The 17,728-nt window shown below is 48.6% G+C and overlaps 1 protein-coding gene across 8 annotated transcripts in view; it reads right to left on the reverse strand.

Annotated features, from left to right (window-relative positions):
• Positions 1 to 3,837: 3,837 nt before the first annotated feature.
• Positions 3,838 to 17,728, reverse strand: part of PCDH15 (protocadherin related 15) — a 315,783-nt gene continuing 301,892 nt past the window's right edge. For 7 of the 8 annotated variants that reach the window (XM_027889680.1, XM_027889679.1, XM_027889678.1 and 4 more), the window contains 5 exons: positions 12,405 to 12,426; positions 11,220 to 11,258; positions 10,784 to 10,857; positions 10,024 to 10,156; positions 3,838 to 6,282 (listed from right to left, as the gene is read on the reverse strand). In XM_027889680.1, the coding sequence (XP_027745481.1) occupies positions 5,728 to 6,282; positions 10,024 to 10,156; positions 10,784 to 10,857; positions 11,220 to 11,258; positions 12,405 to 12,426 (823 nt within the window). In that variant the 3' untranslated portion in view covers positions 3,838 to 5,727. Of the gene's footprint in view, positions 6,283 to 7,482; positions 8,893 to 10,023; positions 10,157 to 10,783; positions 10,858 to 11,219; positions 11,259 to 12,404; positions 12,427 to 17,728 lie in introns of all 8 variants that reach the window. The other variant, XM_027889686.1, reaches the window with a different exon arrangement.

Genomic DNA, 17,728 nt, shown 5'->3' on the forward strand with positions numbered 1-17,728 from the left:
TCTGCGCGGCTCCCGCCGCCGCCGCAGCCCCGGCGGGCGCTGCTGGGGCCGGGGAAAGGCGGCGGGAGCTCCGCGGTCACGTCCCGTCCGGGAGCTCTCCCGGGACAAGGGGAAGGGGGAGCGGCGGCGGAACCTGCGGGGACAGCGGCGTTCTTGGAGACGGGCAGGGCGGGGCCGGGCGGCCAGGGGGCGGGGCCAGCGCGAGTCGGGGGGCGGGGCCAGCGCCATCCCTCGTCGCTTGGCTCTGGGTTTTGGGGTTCTTTTGGGCTCGATTTGGGTGCGGGTTTTGGGGGATTATGCACACTGTCCCCGGTCACAGCCCCGCCCCAGCTCGCTGCACCTTGCTGCGCTCTCCGCACCTCTGGCGGTGCCGCAGGGACCTCCCCCGGGGGGCGGGGCTGAAAAATAAATTGCAGCAGTACTGAGGCTCCTCAGCCCCGCCTTCTGGCCCGCCTGGCCCCGCCCCCCGGCCCGCCTGGCCCCGCCCCTCGGCCCGCCCGGCCTCGGAACTGGGTAGACCTGATCGCCGAGAGGAGCCGGCCAGATGTGGCACCGCAGTCTGCCTGCTAAACTGGGACACCAGGTCTACCTGCTAAACCGGGACCACAAATTAGAATAAAGCTGCTTTTCCTGAATGCTGGGAGGGCAACGCTGTCTAACGTCTGAATACAATACATTAGAAAGTAATCATCTTTCTACCTGTGGAACATTAATCAGTTTAAATACTGACCTTAATGTAATTTCCCCTGGTGACCTTTTCTGAGGAAGTAAGAATGTCTTTCTGAGATACTAAAAATAATCGTGGCGAAGCAGAATTTCTGTAAACTTTGGTGTTATGATTCTCCCTGAGCTCTTGAAACAGAACTAAACCTCCCTCCACTGACACACAGCATTCAGTTCTGCACCAAAGCTGGCCTTCTCTGTAATTATCCTGTCCCTGGCTCCTTCTCCATCACCCATAGGGCTGCAGGGAACACCTGCCCTGCGAACAGGTAAACCCTGAACCACAGTCTTCTGGGAGCAGAGAGCAAAACCTAGAGTGGCACACACTAAAAAAGGATAATTTTAGCTTTGTGGCCCCAAAAGGTGATGTTTTCTGTTCTTTAGTCACTTAAGCAGAGTTATGAAGGCGAAGACAGAGATTTTTAATGGTTTGACACAGGATCTTGTCTTTGCTCCTTGAAAAGCTGTGAAACAGCCACTGCACAGGCATTGTCCCTTTCCCAGATATTTTCCCCTCCGAGCAAGATCAGCCTGTCCAGAGCCAGAGTTTCAGCAGGACCTCCTGAAAGCCAAATATAGTTAAAACCAACAGGTCTGTGCAGCTCACCCTTTCTGCCTCACACTGCCAGAGGGCAGGTTTGGTGGGATATTGGGAAGGAATTGCTCCCTGTGAGGGTGGGCAGGCCCTGGCACAGGGTGCCCAGAGAAGCTGTGGCTGCCCCTGGATCCCTGGAAGTGTCCAAGGCCAGGTTGGACGGGGCTGGGAGCAGGGCTGGAGTTGCTCCTGCTGGGTGATAGTGAAAGGATCAATACAATTTTATCCTGTAAAGTGCAACGATCACTGCCAGAAAGATAAACTCCAACAATCACTGCCAGGAAGATGAACTCCACTCCAGTTGTGCCACCCTGAAAGCCTCGCTTTTGTTACACTAGGAGTGAATTAACCCAATTCTGCTGCTGTTGTTGCTACACTATTGATCCACTCCCTGCTACAGCTTTATCATGTGATCAGCTGGGATCATTGCTCCCACTCCTAACAGGGAAGTGACTGAAACTCTCCTCTTCCAGTAATAAAGAAAAAAGGCACTACTCCTCAGTCCTCGGCTTTTGAGCACCAGCTGCCTTCAAAATTCACCTGAGAAACTGCACCTTCTTTGGGCTTATCAGACCTTGAGGTTTATCAATACTTTGCAATAAATGTAAGTCTCTCACAGGCTATAAACCGTGAAACAGTCAATGGTAACTCAGAAACACAGAAACAGAAATGGTTTGGGTTGGAAGGGACCTGAAAGATCATACAGTTCCACCCCCTGCCATGGGCAGGGACACCTTCCACCAGCCCAGGTTGCTCCAAGCCCCGTCCAACCTGGCCTTGGACACTCCCAGGGATCCAGGGGCAGCCACAGCTTCTCTGGGCAATCTGTGCCAGGGCCTGCCCACCCTCACAGGCAAGAATTTCTTCCCAATATCCCATCTAACCCTGCCCTCTGACAGTGTGAAGCCATTCCCCCTTGTCCTGCCACTCCAGGCCCTTGGAAATAGCCTCTCTCCATCTTTCCTCTTGGCCTTCAGGTGTGTCTTCAAGGCCCCTTTTCTTCGTGCAGCATTTGAGGGGTCAGCAAGTTGTGACTGGTCCAAAACAGTCCGTTCCCACTATGTGTTTTTCCACCACATAAGCTGAAATTTGCCTCAGGATGGTGTTCTCCCATTGCTAAAAATTCAGTTCCCCCCCCCCCCCCCAAGCACTTTTCCATTTTGCTGACTGGGAAAGTTTTCCAGCTACATAAGCAGGTTCTGGAGGGATTCAACCCTTGGTGGGGGATGCTGAGTGAATGTGCTGGGACATCTCTGGCAGCAGAAGGCACCAAGACACGCACATGTCACCCACCACCACTCCGCTGTCCTTTCCCCTCCACCAAATCCTGGGGGCAAGGACTACCCACCATTAATACCTAAGTATTTTAAGCTTCCCAACAGGTCCCTGATAGAACCGTGGGGCTTTATAGTCTTCCTCATGGTAGTATATATATACAGAAAAGAGAAACCAAAATTATTTCTCTTTTCCAACCTGGCTCTCCCTGTCCTGCCTCCCGGTGGGAATTACACAGCCCCACAGCTAGGCACTGGAATCCTCCTCATGGTGAAAATGTAGCAGGCGCTGTGCTGAACCATGAAATCCTCAGTGCCTGCTTGGAGGAGTGTCCGGATTAAATCAATGGCAGGAGTGATGGTTATCACCTTGATCCATCAGCCAGTGAGCAGTTCTGCCACCCAGGGGAAGCTGCTCGTGCTTTGCCTCAGCTTGACAAATTCCAGTGGTTAAACAGTTGTGAATTATATCCCCGGACACAGATCTGTTATTCCACTTGCTGTATCCAAAGCCACTGCTGAGGCTTGGCTTCCCAAAGGGACAGCTGGAGTGACTTCTTTTGACCGGCTCACTCTGCCAGTGTGGCACCCCCAGACAGCAAATTCATGAATTCTGTCTTAATTTACAGTATTACATCCACAGAAAATAAAGAAGGAAAAAACACACACCCACCCCCTCCCACCCAGGGGTGACAGACTTTACAAAGCCAACAGTGCTTTTGAAAGTTTAGCTAAAACCCAGCTAAAATTTTAGATGACACAGCCCTCCACTGCTGAAAAAGTGGAATTTCTTATGCTCTTTGCCTTGTGGGAAAGGTTCTGAGTGCTTGGACAGCACAAAGGAGATGGTGCTGAGGGGTTTTGCCTCCAAGAGGCACGGACAGCACTCCTGACCACCAGTGTCTAGCCTGAGGATCCCTCTCAGAGCTACAGCTGGTGGAGCTGTGAGTCTTTGGACATAAAAGACACCACTTGGTTCTCCCTCAGAAAATTAAGAGCAGCTGGGAGAAAATGTGTCTCTCCAAAGCACGTCGAAGGATTAGTAAGAACAGAACTGACAGGCTCTGCATCAGAAATCAGGCAGCGAAATAACAACAGTATCTTAAACAGGATTAAAATAGAACATTTTACTGGTTATTTCAAAGAATAGATTTCTTTTTCTTTTTTTTTGTTTTTTTTTTTTCTTTCTTCCATCAGTCTTATGTGTATGTCCAGCCTCCAGCTAAATTCCAAACAGCTGTTTTGTTGTAAGGTACCAAGTGCAAATATGCCAAGATAAAAGAGTTAAGAAAAAGAAATACCCGGTGGTTTGGTTTGGTTGTGGTTTTTTTTTCCCCTTGTGTGTGATAGGCTACATTGCATTTCTCATGCCTAAAAACAAGCACCATTGCTCAAAGTATTTGGTCGGAAACCTCAGCTTGAGAAGGAGGTATTTGACAGAAAGGTCACGTTTACATCGGCAGAACATGCGAGCAGCTCCTCAAGACACGCATCCTGAGGGCTCTGGAGGAGGAGAACCTGTGGAAAAGGGACAACAGACACAGCCCCAGCAGCACAGTCCATTCCCTGCCAGAGCAGAGCCATCCTCGCCCACACCTTGTGGTGAAGCTTCAGCTGTAGAACAGGGGGAGAAAAACGATGCCAATCTCTGCCTTGGCTAATGGCACAGGGTGACTCTTCCAATCTTTCCAGAACAATTCATGTGATTCTCAAAGCCAGTTTGATCTTATGCTGAAAAAAAAGCTGGCACAACATAACAGGGCACTTTTTCTCTCTGATATCATACTGGAGCAGAAACACTCTGCTCTGTACCAATGTCTTTTGGGTATTTGTGACAACAAACAGGGGCATTTCTCAGCTCCCTGTTCAAGCTGTGACACAACAACTCATTACTCTGAGGTACAAACAGAAATTAGAGGCACATGCCCAAATTTATGGTGTGTATTTTCCAAGTAATGTACACTGAAAGTTTGGGAAATGATTGTGTGTGTTCTGACACCCTTTGCCCTTCACAGATCTGTCTGTGCACATCATCCTCATAAAATATTCCCTTTTTATCCTCTTCCCCCTGCCATCCATTTGTCTTTTCAGCAGGTTTATGTTCACCACGATGGGAGCGGAATGGTGATTGCACCGCTCAACCCAACAGCCAGCTGGGCTTGGAAATGGATCCATCCCCTTCCTATTAATTACTCTTTTAATGCCTGCTTCTATCACCCGGGCTCGGGTATCATCCTGGCTTGTTTCGTGGGAATATAGCCATAGGATGACAATTACTGATGGAGCATAAAAACTGCAGCTTAAGACCGCAGAAAGGAGCAACTGATGTGGGAACTGATGTGGGAAGAGATGAAAAGATGAAAAATTGACTGGAGAAGAAAATTGGAACGAGCTCATTTACAGAGGAAAATGAACAAACCACGGCCAGGTAGCTCTGAATGTGATTAATTGCTACACATTCCCTTCCTCTTTGCAATCTTTATCCGATTTCATCTTCTGTTCCACTTTTCTACGTGGCAAGGTGCTATAACCTCAGGAACTCTGATTCCATAGGTTTGCCAGCTGGGCACTGAGCGAGGCGCTCCGTTTGCACCAACTGCTCTCTCCCTATCGACTCTGGAACTGTTACTCCAATTTAAGCCAGCCGAGGATTTGTTCCATTGACTTTCATGGATTTATTTTTAATTTATTACCCCGAGTTCAGGATTCAGAGCTCCGGATAGTAAATCTCGAACATAAATAGACAGTTTCCAAATCTGAGCAGTATAGCCACGAGTACCATACAGAAAAACAAGCTGGGCAGGTATAGAACTGTCTGGAAAGTGAACCAAAGGGGTGCTGTGCATTTATTAGTAGTTTACTGTTTATTAAAACAAGAAATCCAGATCCAAAAGAACTCAGTAATTTAAACCAAGGACTGTTTAGTGAAATGGGAGCCTGTCAAAAGAGTTGGTGGGGAGGACAATTATTCGGTACAAATGTGAGTGCAAATTGTGTTTGGAGACTTTTAAAGCGTGTCGCTGGTAGACAACGGATGTGCACGACACAAACCTCGGACATCTCCCCTGGGTGACGATAAAAAGCGCAGTTTATTATAAACCGAAGTAAAAACGAAAATAAAAAAAGGAACTAAAATCACAGTTTTGTCATTGGTATGTGAAGGTTGTTCCAAGGGCCCATCCAGAGCTCCTCCTCATCTGACTGTGTGTGTTCACTGTGCGACTCCAAGGGCTCTTTGCCATCCTCGTGGTCAACAACCGATTCCCGCTCTTCTGTGCTTTTCGTTTTGGACCCCCCGGGCTTTGTCACTGTGTTTTCGGCCCCTATAGTAGAGGCTGCAAAGGAGACACTGCAAGGTCTCGTGTTCATTTTGTCACCGGGCGCGGGTCCCTTTGACAAGGTGCTCAGCGGGACGCTCTCCTCGTGCGTCACCGCCAGCTTGTCCAGTTTCTTGAACTGCTTCCCCAGCCGCACCGGGGACGTGGCTTTCAAGTTATTGCCGAGGCAGGCGCGCCGGGTCCTGACCACAGAGCCGTTCTGGGCGATGTAGATGTTGCCATTGACGTTGGGCTGCACGCTGGCGCTGCTGAGCCGGCTCCTCTGGCCCGAGTCGGGAGCGCTGTCCTCTCCCGTGGAGCTGGTCTCGTACTCCGGGTCCACTACCAGCTTGATCCGCTTCTTTTTGGCCCACTGTGGGACAAGAAACAGGGACGTCATTACATCTCCCTTACACTTCCCTATATGTTAGTTAATTAATGACTCATATAAATTTCTCCTGATTCACTCTGCGCGCCCTTCCCTTGGGCCGTGCACGGGAGCTGAGGAGGAAGCTGCTGGGGAGGCAGTTCTTCCAAGAAATCACTCTAATGTTTAAGTTCTGGGAAGGCCTTGGAAGTTTTCTTCCATGACTCCGCTGTGGATTCACGGCAGAAATGGCACTGAGCAGCTCTGCTTTATATGCACAGCACATCCAGCAGGGAAGAGCTCGGGACCTCCACAAGGGAAATCCTCAGGCACGGGGCTGGCAAAATTGGCTGGCTATAAAAAGAAGGGCTCAATATAAGGCTTTGTGCCAGTTCCAATCTGGTGGAATCACTGGAGATGCTTGGTTATTAAACGGAAAGTGGTGGAGAAACAAGGTTTCAGATTTAATCTAATTTATATATTTTTTTTTTTATAAAGAATTAATGCAAACAATTTCCACGCTGCTGCGACTTTGTACTAATAGTGATTAACACAGAGTGATTACACAAACCCCACTACTTATTTTAATTATAATTGATCTTTTTGAAATAAATGCCTCCTTGCAGTACACTGAAACGAGCTCCTACCCTTTCTGAATTAATGATGCAAACACTATCAGCAGATACCATCAGTTAATTCCCACTGCAAAACACACATGACCACGAAAAAAGACAGTTTTCAGAGAAAGAAAATCATGCAAGGTACAAAGGGGTGGTGATTATTCTTAAGTTTTTGAGAAGTCACACTTGGTACAAATTACCCTGAATGCATCTTCATCTGTATTATGGAAAACAGCAGGAAAATACAGCATTTCTTCCTGCCACTGCTCCACAAAAGTTAAGATTTATTCACCATGAAGTCACTAAGTGTATATATATATAGTGTGTGTGTGTATATATATGTATATACATATATGTAAATCATATAAATTCCTCTCACAGGGTTTGGTTTTCAACAGTTCCATCCTTAAGACAGCCAAAAGCTGAATCAATAAGCTTTGCCCTTTTCTCTTTGGCTGTCTCTAGTCAGCAGAAAGACCACACAGGAGGCACAGCAAACAAACCCACTCCTCACTGCAAACCATCCACCTACTGTCGGTCCCCTTTAGAAGGACGTGGAATCCCCCGCAGCCTCCGACTCCGTGACTCCAGTCTCCAGGCTCTCACCTGACTGAGACTGACTCTGCCCCCGGGACACCTTTTTTCCTGTTTTGGTTTTTTTCACCTTGGGACCTCTGGAAATCCCACTGATTTCACTTTCTAGGCAAGAGGATTCGTTCTTACTGAGAGTTTCCTCCCTGTCACTACCATCAGTGCCAGCCTCTCCTGCGCTCTCCTCCTCGCTGTCCTCACCACTGACAGCTGGTTTTCCTCTCTTGCCCTCGCCAGGTTTTGCAGATGTTTTAGAAACTGCCTTGTTTGAATTCTCTGCCTCCTCATCTGCTTCTTCCTCTTCTTCTGACACCTCTTCTATAGTGTCTTCTATCTCGACGCTGGCAGAGGAGGTTTTGCTCTTGTAGCTGGATCCTGAAGTTTTCCTGTAGCTCGTGTCCCTGTCAGTGCCTGATGCAGTAGAGCCGCTGGATTTCTGGCTGGAGCGTCTTGCTCTGCCACAAGAGCTCCCTCCCCTGCTTTTTACACTGGACATTTCAGTGCTTCTTCTGCTGCTGGACTCACTGGTCCCTGATCTGCTGTAGGAACTTCGTGTGGACGAGCTCTTTGACAGGCTGCTGCCCTCATCGCTGTCGGAGTCTTCCTCGTCCTCGTCCTCATCCTCTTCAGATGAATCTTCCTCCGATTCACTGCTGGAGCTGGACTCAGAGTCATCCTCAGAATCCCCCAGATCCTGCCCCGTTTCTTCATCCGAGTCCACGGTACTTTCTGTGGCTTCATCTTGGTCCAGAGTTATTTTCAAGTAGTCTTTGTCTTCCGACTCCGAGCCGGAGCTGCTGCTCTTCTCAGATGACTCCTCCGAGGTGGGCCTCCTTCTCCTCTTCCCCTTCTCATAATCGCTCTCCTCCTGCTCGCTCTCTGCCGTGATACTTATTGAGACTCCCGACTTTGCCTCCTCTCTTTCAGACTCCTCCTCTCTGCGCGCCAAATCCCTGCCGAGAGGCTCCTGCAGCTTCCTGGAGACGCTGATGCGCTTTAACACGCCGTTTAGTTTCCTCATGGAAGGCCTGTCGTCCGTGGATTTCTGGAAGTAGCTCCCCCCGATGATCACGCTTTTGTCTCCCTCTGCTTGGCGAGCCGACATCAGCTTGGCGTAGCTGGAGTCTTTCCTGCCGCCTTTCACTTTCTGCAGGATCATCGGGAATATCCTGGCTTTCTTCCACCGGGAACGAGCGGACTCGGCTCTGCCCACCGGTTTGTGGGCACTGACCGCTACGCGACTCACATGCATCGCTGCTCTCAGTCTCCTCTTGCCCTGGCCGGTCCTGCACGGTCCAGGACCCCTCCTTGGGTCCATCCCACCACCTAAAGGTCTAGCTCCTATTTGAGCCCCCGCTGCCTGGCTTATCCCTCTGCTCGGAGCACCTCTGACTTGACTCATCCCCTGCAAATCACGAAAATCAATGGATTACCATCTGAAAGACAGTTATGGTGAAAGCCTGTACACCAAAAGGAGTCACACACACACCCCCCATTTTTTCCCAGCAGCAAAACTAACTTACCTGTTATAGAACTTACTCTTTTCCTAAAAGTTATGAGGAAAGTTTACTTGTAGAACAGGTTGCAAGTGCACAGCTACCTTACTCCACAACAGGGAAAAATAATGGCTTAAAAATGTTATTTCCTCTCATTTAATAATGAATTTAGAATCTAGGATTCATGAAAATTAGATCTCTTTTTTTTTTTTTTTTTAAGGAAGCTTTACTTCCACTTTCTTCTGGTTGCCACTGACATTTTAAGTTGTTGTGTTTTTTTGTTTTTTTTTTTACATTCTGTTGTGAAATTTATGGCAATGAGTTCAGGTACTGCTTTGCTCAGTGGAAAGTCATCAGTTTTAGGTGGAATATTAGTAACAGAATCATTGAAACACAGAATGGTTTGGGTTGGACCTTAAAGATCATCCCATTCTATTCCCTGCCATGGACAGGGACACCTTCCACCAGCCCAGGTTTCTCCAAGCCCCATCCAATCTGGCCCTGGACACTCCCAGGGATCCAGGGGCAGCCACAGCTTCTCAGGGCAACCTGTGCCAGGGCCTGCCCACCCTCTGAGTAAAGAATTTCTTCCCAATATCTCACTTAAATTTCCCCTCTGTGAGGGTGAAGCCGTTCCCTCTTGTCCTGTCACCCCAGTTCCTGATGGACAGTCCCTCTCCAGCTTCCCTGTAGCCCCTTCAGACATCAGAAGGTCTCCTTATTTGGTTAACGACATAAAATTGAATCACCTAAGGCTACGTGGATTTTTCTTTGAACTCAAAATCTACACTGAGGGGGAAAACAGATGGTGGATATTCAAGGAAACTTGGCAATTCCCTTCTGTTTTTAGAAAAAGGGAAAGAGGTGCTGACACAAACTTTTAGGGACCATCAGAAAGGCAGACAACGCTCAGCATGGGAAGAGACGCTTCTCCGGTCTGTGATGAACACAGGTATAATCAGTAACAACACTTGTTTGACAGGGTTTGGTGCTGCCCCATCCTGCTGCAGAGGCAGGCCCAGCACACCGGCACCTCTCACCTCGTCAGCCGGGGGTCCGTGGGGGCTGTAGTAGTAGCCAGCGTCGTTCTCCACCACCACCTCGCCGTACTCGTCGTACATGCCCGCCGGGGACAGCAGCCGGCGGCGGCTCCCGTACTGCGGCAGCTCGTACCTGCCAAGGACACCAGCACAGCCACCTCTCACCACACAGGGCACAGCTCAGCTGGGAGGGACACACAGGGATCGTCCAGCCCAACCCTGAGCCCTGCACAGTGACCCTCCCTCCTTCCATCTGCCCCATTCCTTGGGGGATCTTTGTCATAACTGGTCCCCTGGGGAATCCCTTGCAAGGCCAGCACCCCTGAGGTGCCTGCAGCCCATTGGGCTTTATCAGAACAAGGCAGGACGATGGTTTTCGAGGGAAATTCAAAAGGCCAGATGCTGGCTGGGAACAGAGAGCAGAGAGGATTAATCCCTGAGGGTAGGAGGTGACGGGAATGAATCATCTCCAAGACAGCAGAAACACACAAAATAACCAAACCATGAGTGTAACAACAGCATGATAGATGGGTGCACGCTCTGCAAGCGGAATAATGAGATTGCTAAAGAAGCAGGGAGTTATCAAACACCCCCTTAACTTCTGGAAAGGGTTTTGTTGTCAGTGCATGCTTTTGTGGACACAAAGATTAAAGTAATCCTGAGGTGAAGGAAAGCCTCCTGATTAGCTGCTGTAATAAAAGACACCACCAGCCTGGAAAAGCAGCATTTTCAGAAATAAATAGGGAAAATCAAAATATACCCATGCTCATAACTGTAGTAATCTTGCCCGTAGTATTCCTGCCCTGGATCAATTCCAGACTCCATGCTCAGCTCCTGTAAAAGAGAAGCACGGAGTGAGTGCAAACAATCAAGCACAGCAATGTCTGATGAAAAAGGCACAAACGCAATTACCAATATTATTATTACTTATGATATAATTACTTTCAACAACTGCAGAAACGATCCCTATTCTGTATCACAAAAACACCAGCGACAGCAGCATCTCACATTTGCTCTGTTGCTTATTCTGGAAACAACCCTGGGTCTGAAATTGGTTACAGTGCCAGAACTTCCCTTTTTATCTAAGAGCCGGGGGGGGGGGGAAATTACCTGAGACAGACAGGTTTTTATCAGGAAATGATGTAAAAGCCGTTTAAAAACTTGGAGAATAATTAAAAAAGGAAAAATTGTGATACCTCTGGTCTGAGTAGAGAAGGTCTCAGCAACTGCTGCTGCTACAAAAGAAAATGAGAAAGGGGTTAATTAGGCATTAACAACTAAAGTGCAGGTCACTGGTGCTTAAGAGTGGAAATAAATGCTAAAACCACGGGTCCTTCAGAGGTTTTTTATGGCAGTCACTGGATCCTCCCATACCCTGTGAGAACACTGCCAAGCACCTCATGTACTAAAATCCCTTCAAAGTCCACCATTTCCTTTGCCTAATATAAAATCAAATCCCCAGTTTATGGGGTGATTCTCTAAAATATTTAACTGAAGGACTCCTATCAGAGGCCAAGAGGACTAAGTTCTGTATCTGAACTGAGAGATACAAACCAGCTCTGCAAAGGGAGGAAGAAAATCAGTAAATTCCTTGTTAAGCAGCAGTCTTCCAGCCTGGAGGTCACACCTGTGCCATGTGGGATATCAGCCCCCAGGGAGTTTACGTCTCATCAGTTTTGGAGTCCCTTTATATTCCTGGCATCCAAAGCATTCAGTCACCAGGAGTTTCACAAAAGTGAATCATGGAATGGTTTGGGTTTGATGGTACCTGAAAGCTCATCCCATCCCACCCCCTGCCATGGGCAGGGACACCTTCCACCAGCCCAGGCTGCTCCAAGCCCTGTCCAACCTGGCCTTGGACACTTCCAGGGATCCAGGGGCAGCCACAGCTTCTCTGGGCAACCTGGGCCAGGGCCTGCCCACCCTCACAGGGAGCAATTCCTTCCCAATATCCAACCTAAATTTCCCCTCTTTCAGTGTGAAGCCATTCCCCTTGTCCTGTCACCCCCCAGACCCCAACCAACAGCCCCTCTCCTGTTTCCCTGGACCCCCTGCAGACCCTGCAAGGTGCTGTGAGGTCTCCATACGTCCTTCTCCTCTCCAGGCTGAGCATTCCCAGCTCCCCCAGCCTGTCTCCACAGGGAAGTTGCTCCAGTCCCCTCAGCAACTTCTGGACCCTCCTCTGGACTTTCTCCTACAGCTCCACATCCTTCTGATGCTGGGGGCACCAGAGCTGTGCACAGTGACCCGGGTGGGGCCTCAGCAGAGCAGAGCAGAGGGGGAGAATCCCCTCCCTGGACCTGCTGCCCAGGCTCAAAGAGTGTATGGGACAATCACGTTGGTGTCGTGAATATTTTAAAGGTAATCGGGGGCAGCCTCACCTCTTGCTGTGCATATCCTCGCCTAGAAGTCAGAAAAGGAAAAAAACACAATTAGTAGAATCCTGTGAATCTACCCAAAGATGCACATGGTCATTCCTGCTGGGGAGAGGTGAAAAGACAATGCAATTAGAGGCAGAACTGGCATGAGAAGAAATCTGTATCTATAACACCAGGTGTGCTTTTCTTTGGCTTGGCTCTGGCCACAGGGATCACTGCATGAGAAAGGCAGGGAAGCTTGGGGTGCTTTTCTTGCTTCAGGTTGCAAATGAATGAGACCTGTAAGAGCCAGAGAGCCAGTGCATCCAGTGGGACTTGGCAAAGGGGTGGGAGAGAGGTCCTGCTCTTCCCTGCTGTCCCACAGACCCACAGAGATTGTCCCCAGGGAGACCCTGTTACCTCCCACACCTGCTCAGGCAGCGAAACAACTTCTCTTCTACTCCTGGACTTTCTGTATCCACTCAGGACTTGCTGGGAATTGCCCTGGAGCTTCTATTCTATTGGAATATATGGAATATATGGAGCTATTCTATTCCTTGTAGAATGGAATGTTACTAAATGTTACTAAAATTACTTCCTCACATTTGCTCAGCAGGGGAAAGTTAAATGATTTTAAAATTTTTTTCTGCCTTTTTTTTTTTTGGTTTTGTTTTGGTTTGTTTTTTTTCCCCATAATTTTGCCACAGGCTTTGTGCTTCTGATCTTATTGGGAATTTGTTTTTGTCGTTTTAATTCATTTTTTTGGAGCCATTCCCGGGCGTGACAAATGCCCTTATGTCTGTCTATCAAGTTCTCTGTTTTCACATTTTGTCTCAGAAAATGCAAATTGTTTTGGTCTTTTAGGCCTTGGCATTATTCTTAGGGATAAGTCTGGATTATTTTTATTACATTTTTTAAGAAGGAGAGGGTAAATGCTCAGATTTATGTTAGGCTTAGCCTAGTACGCAGACAGCAGTCTAGGGGAAGTCTCTAATTACACTGAGTAACTAATAGAGAACAGAGTAGAAGTCCTTCTAATTCTTTAATATCACCATCTCCAAAGTCTCCTATTAATATTCAGCACATGGAATTGATTATCAGCATTAAATTAACGCTGTCGCCTATATAATATAAAACTAATGAGCAGCTGAAATGAAGATTTATCAGCAGAAGAGGATCTGTGGCTTTTCAAAGCCCACTCGAGGAGCGCTGTATTTAGTTTCCAGATTGCCCACAACAATCTTCAGATAAGGAAGGTCTGAGGAGAAGCTTATTACTCTTAATTGCTCTCAGATAGTCATTATATTGCAGATTAAAAGCGTAATATAAGTAATCCTAATTAAATTTGGAATCAGTTTTCTTAAAAACAGCACCACCCTGGGTTTTGAGATGCTGAGTCTTCTCTAAGAGCTTAGTGTGGCCACGATTGGGAGAGAAAAAAAAAGGGCCCAGGAGACATAAAATACCCATTCACTCAGTACAGCACAAGGATCCGCTGTGACAAAAAGGCAAAGGTCAAAACAACACCATCTGTTTCCAGGAGGGAATTAAAACTCTCCACAGAGGGAGGAATTGCTTCTGGATAAACATCATCAGCCAGACTTCACTGCAGTCAGTCAGAGGGAATTGTTCAGTGGGACACGGGAAGCAAGGCCATGGCTACAAACCGTGAGATAATCAATGGTAACTCAGAAACACAGAAATGGTTTGGGTTGGAAGGGACCTGAGAGATCATCCAGTGCCACCCCCCCTGCCATGGGCAGGGACACCTTCCACCAGCCCAGGCTGCTCCAAGCCCCCTCCAACCTGGCCTTGGACACTCCCAGGGATCCAGGGGCAGCCACAGCTTCTCTGGGCACCCTGTGCCAGGGCCTGCCCCCTCATCCAGGGAACAATTCCCTCCCAACATCTAAAACTCTCCTCTTTTGATTGAAAACCATTCCTGTTTCAGCAGCCAGACACCTCAGTGGGACAGAACTTCCCTGGCACAGCTTCTTTCCTGGTCTAATAGAAGAATTTTTTAAACAAAGGCTATTAAAAACAAACAAAACAAAATAAAAAATCAATCAATCAATCAATCAAACAAAAAAAAAAACACAACAGGAGAACAAATATACAAAAATAAAACTAGTTTTTGTAAACTTTGCAAATTTAACTTTCCAGAATGAGAATGCAGCTGTTCCTCATCAGTGAAGAGCTGATTGCCATGACCCCCTCCCAGACTCTTCTTGTACAGTGAAACACATTTAAAATGGAGCTCCTGTGTGATGTCCACTCTTTCTGCTTAGGGAAAACCCCAAATAATTGTAGCCACGTAAAACCTCTGTGGGGTTTATGCAGTGCATGACTGAACACCTGCACTTTTGCTGCACACCACTAAATGAGGTCCTATTTGTCTAGTATTTCACCAGTGATGCAATGATCTGCTCACCAGCATCTGTCAGGGGTCTGTGAGCTCTAAAGGCGGATTTGGGTACTTAAATTCAAATATTACCTTGAAACTACAGTCTGCCCAACAGGAGGGTTAGGTAAACAAAAAATTCTAATGGATCAGAAGAACTTGTGGGATGCAATTCATGGAGTTTGGCACTGGGACAAAGAAAGAGAAACTACCTTCAGCAGTTTGAGCCTGAAGCCTCCACACATGTCCTAACTGCAGATTTAAAACAAACAGACAGGAGACAAGAGAAAAAGCCGAGCATCGTGGAAATGCTGAATAGCTCTAAGCAGTCTGAGAAAGAATTCATCACCTTTTTGCTCAGAATTACGACATTTGGTACTGAACTGGGGTTTTAGTTTTGCTTCTTTATGCCATACCTGCCTTTCCCAACGCGTTTTTTTAAAAAGTTGTCTTGTTAAACACAAATATTTTAGATTTTGGCAAAGGACTAAAAGAAAACTTGCAAGTTGGACCAAACATTCAAATGCCCAAACTGCTTTTACTTACCTTTTTTTATTTTTTTTCAAGGAACAAGCTAATTTATTAACCTATATAATTATAATTGACATCTTTAATGTAAAGATCTGATTTTGATGACTGTGAGCAAAAAAGCCAGTAAGTAAATCCATATTCCATGGATTTTTACAAGTACTTGGTGACACTAATCAGAGTGACTTCTTTATTACAGTTTCAGGTGAGATGTTTCAGCTGTAAAGCTCATGACAAACCAGAGTGAACGTGCAAGGGAGACATCAACAACATGCACATGCAAAATTAAAAAAAAAACAAAAACCAACAAATTCTTTGTACATGAAAGGAATTTACAAAAAAAAAAAACTTTCAACGTGCGGTTATAATGTTAAAAAAAAAAAAAAAAATGCAGTGGAAGGCAGAACAGGGAGAGGAGACAGCCAGGTGTGCTGAGAAACCAAGACAAAACCCTTCTTCTGACCGGAGCCACCACAGAGCGTGTGAGCAGAGCGTCATCGCTCGTGGGATACCAAGATGCAGCATGGAATTACAGAATGGTTGGAAGGGACCTTAAATACCATCTCACTGCACCCCCTGCTGTGGGGCAGGGACACCTTCCACCAGCCCAGGTTGCTCCAGGCCCCGTCCAACACCCCGGCTCACCGTTGCTGAGCCTGCTCTGACACCCAGCGCGTGGCAGGAGGTTCCTTCCGGGTGGCACATTTTGTGGGCACAGCAAGAGATCCCAGAAAAACCTTACTGATATTACCTACAGTGAGAGCTGCTTGATCGAAAGCAGTGCCGAGCCCGCTGCCGGCCGGGACCAGTCCTGGGGGAAAAATAGACAGTTTTCCCCAAGAATTTTCAGTGAACAAAGAAAGCAACACGGTGGAGCAGCGAAGATGCAGTTCTGAGAAAACAACCTGCAGGTTTACAGGACACATTACAAATGTCCGAGCGAACGGGAAAAGGCGCCGTCTCTCCGTTGTGGGGGGGAAAGGTTGTGATACGTGGCGAAGAAAAGGGGGAAAAGCGGGATTTCTGCAGAGTCCGAGGCACACACCGCGTGCTGTCCTTACAGCCATCCCACTCCGAAGGTCCCGTGTGGAAAACAGCTGGCCAGGAGCGTTACAGTGCGGTGGACTGGGAGGGGAAGCGCTGCTCCAGCTCCTCCACGACGCAGCCCAGGCTGCCGTTCTGCTGGCTGTGCTCGGCCTCGGGCCCTGCCATCGGTGGCTCCGGGGCCGCGGCCGCTTTGAGCCTGGACACGTGCTTGGGCAGCAGGTGGTTCTTGTCGATTTGGCTGTACATGTTGGCCACCGACTTCTCGATGGCAGCTAAGTTCTGAATGTTCTTAAGGATCCCTTTGAGCTCCCGGCGAGGGGGAGGCTCTGGCACTGCGGCCGGCGCTGGGGCAGCCGGCTGCTTGGCAGGGGACAGCAGCCGGGGGCTAAGAGGGGAGGCAGAGGAAGGAAAAGAAGAAGAAGGAAGAGAAACTGCGGGTGGAGGAGGAGGAGGAGGATGCGGTGGCAACAGAGGAGGGGATGGAGGGGGCGGTGGCAGTGGAGGCGGCAGCTTTGGAGGGGGGGGCGGGGGTGTTTTAGGTGGATCTGGAATGCTTGCTATGACTTCTTTGGTCTGAGGAGCTAAAAGACTTTGGCAAACTGGTTTCTTTATCCTAGAAGAGGGAGGAGTTGGTTTGCGGGTTGGAGGAGGAGAATGTTCTTCAGGGGAGTCGTGGTGAGTGATGATTACAGAGGGCACCACGGACGCCTCCGCTTCGACTACTTCAGCGCAAGGCTTTGGAGAGGGCAGAGGAGAAGAGTGAAGGCAAGGAGGAGCAACCACACTTTTAGGAGACTGCTCCGGGGCGTTCTCTCCCTCCGGGACAGCGCTGCCGTGTGTCGGCGATCGCCTGGACTTCACGTCAGGAGACTTCACCTGCTTCATCTCCTGCAGCGCCTGCTGCTCAAACTGCCTGGCCTTCTCCTTCACAGTCAGCTTGGGGCCACTCAGCCTTTGGAAGAGTGGACTGCTAATATCGACATCGCTCTGCTGAGGGGCAGCTCCCTCCTGCCCGGCCTTGAGCTTCTCCTGCTGCCACTGCACGGGGTCCATGATGACCGGCCTGCTCAGAGACCCGGCCGTGTGCCTCCTGGTCAGGTGGGTGGGCACCGTCCACGCCCGGTGGCCGCCCCCCAGGGGGGCCTCTCTCAGGACCAGTCTCGAAGGAGAAAGGGTATCAAGAGCATCGTTCCTTTTCCGTGGAAACCCGGCGGCAGCGGGGCTCTGAGGGAGGCCCTCCACGTACAGCGGGTTCTGAGTGGTCAGGGGGTTCTCGTCGGATAAAAAGGTAATGTTACTTGAGGATTTGGGGAGGTTATTGTTCAGTGATCCATTGATATTGGACTGTTTGTGAGCCTCAATAGCACGGGAA

Source organism: Empidonax traillii, unplaced genomic scaffold (assembly GCF_003031625.1).
Source record: "Empidonax traillii isolate 1590-97213 ecotype Southwest subspecies unplaced genomic scaffold, ASM303162v1 scaffold269:size870118, whole genome shotgun sequence".
In the NCBI taxonomy this organism is placed as follows: domain Eukaryota; kingdom Metazoa; phylum Chordata; class Aves; order Passeriformes; family Tyrannidae; genus Empidonax; species Empidonax traillii.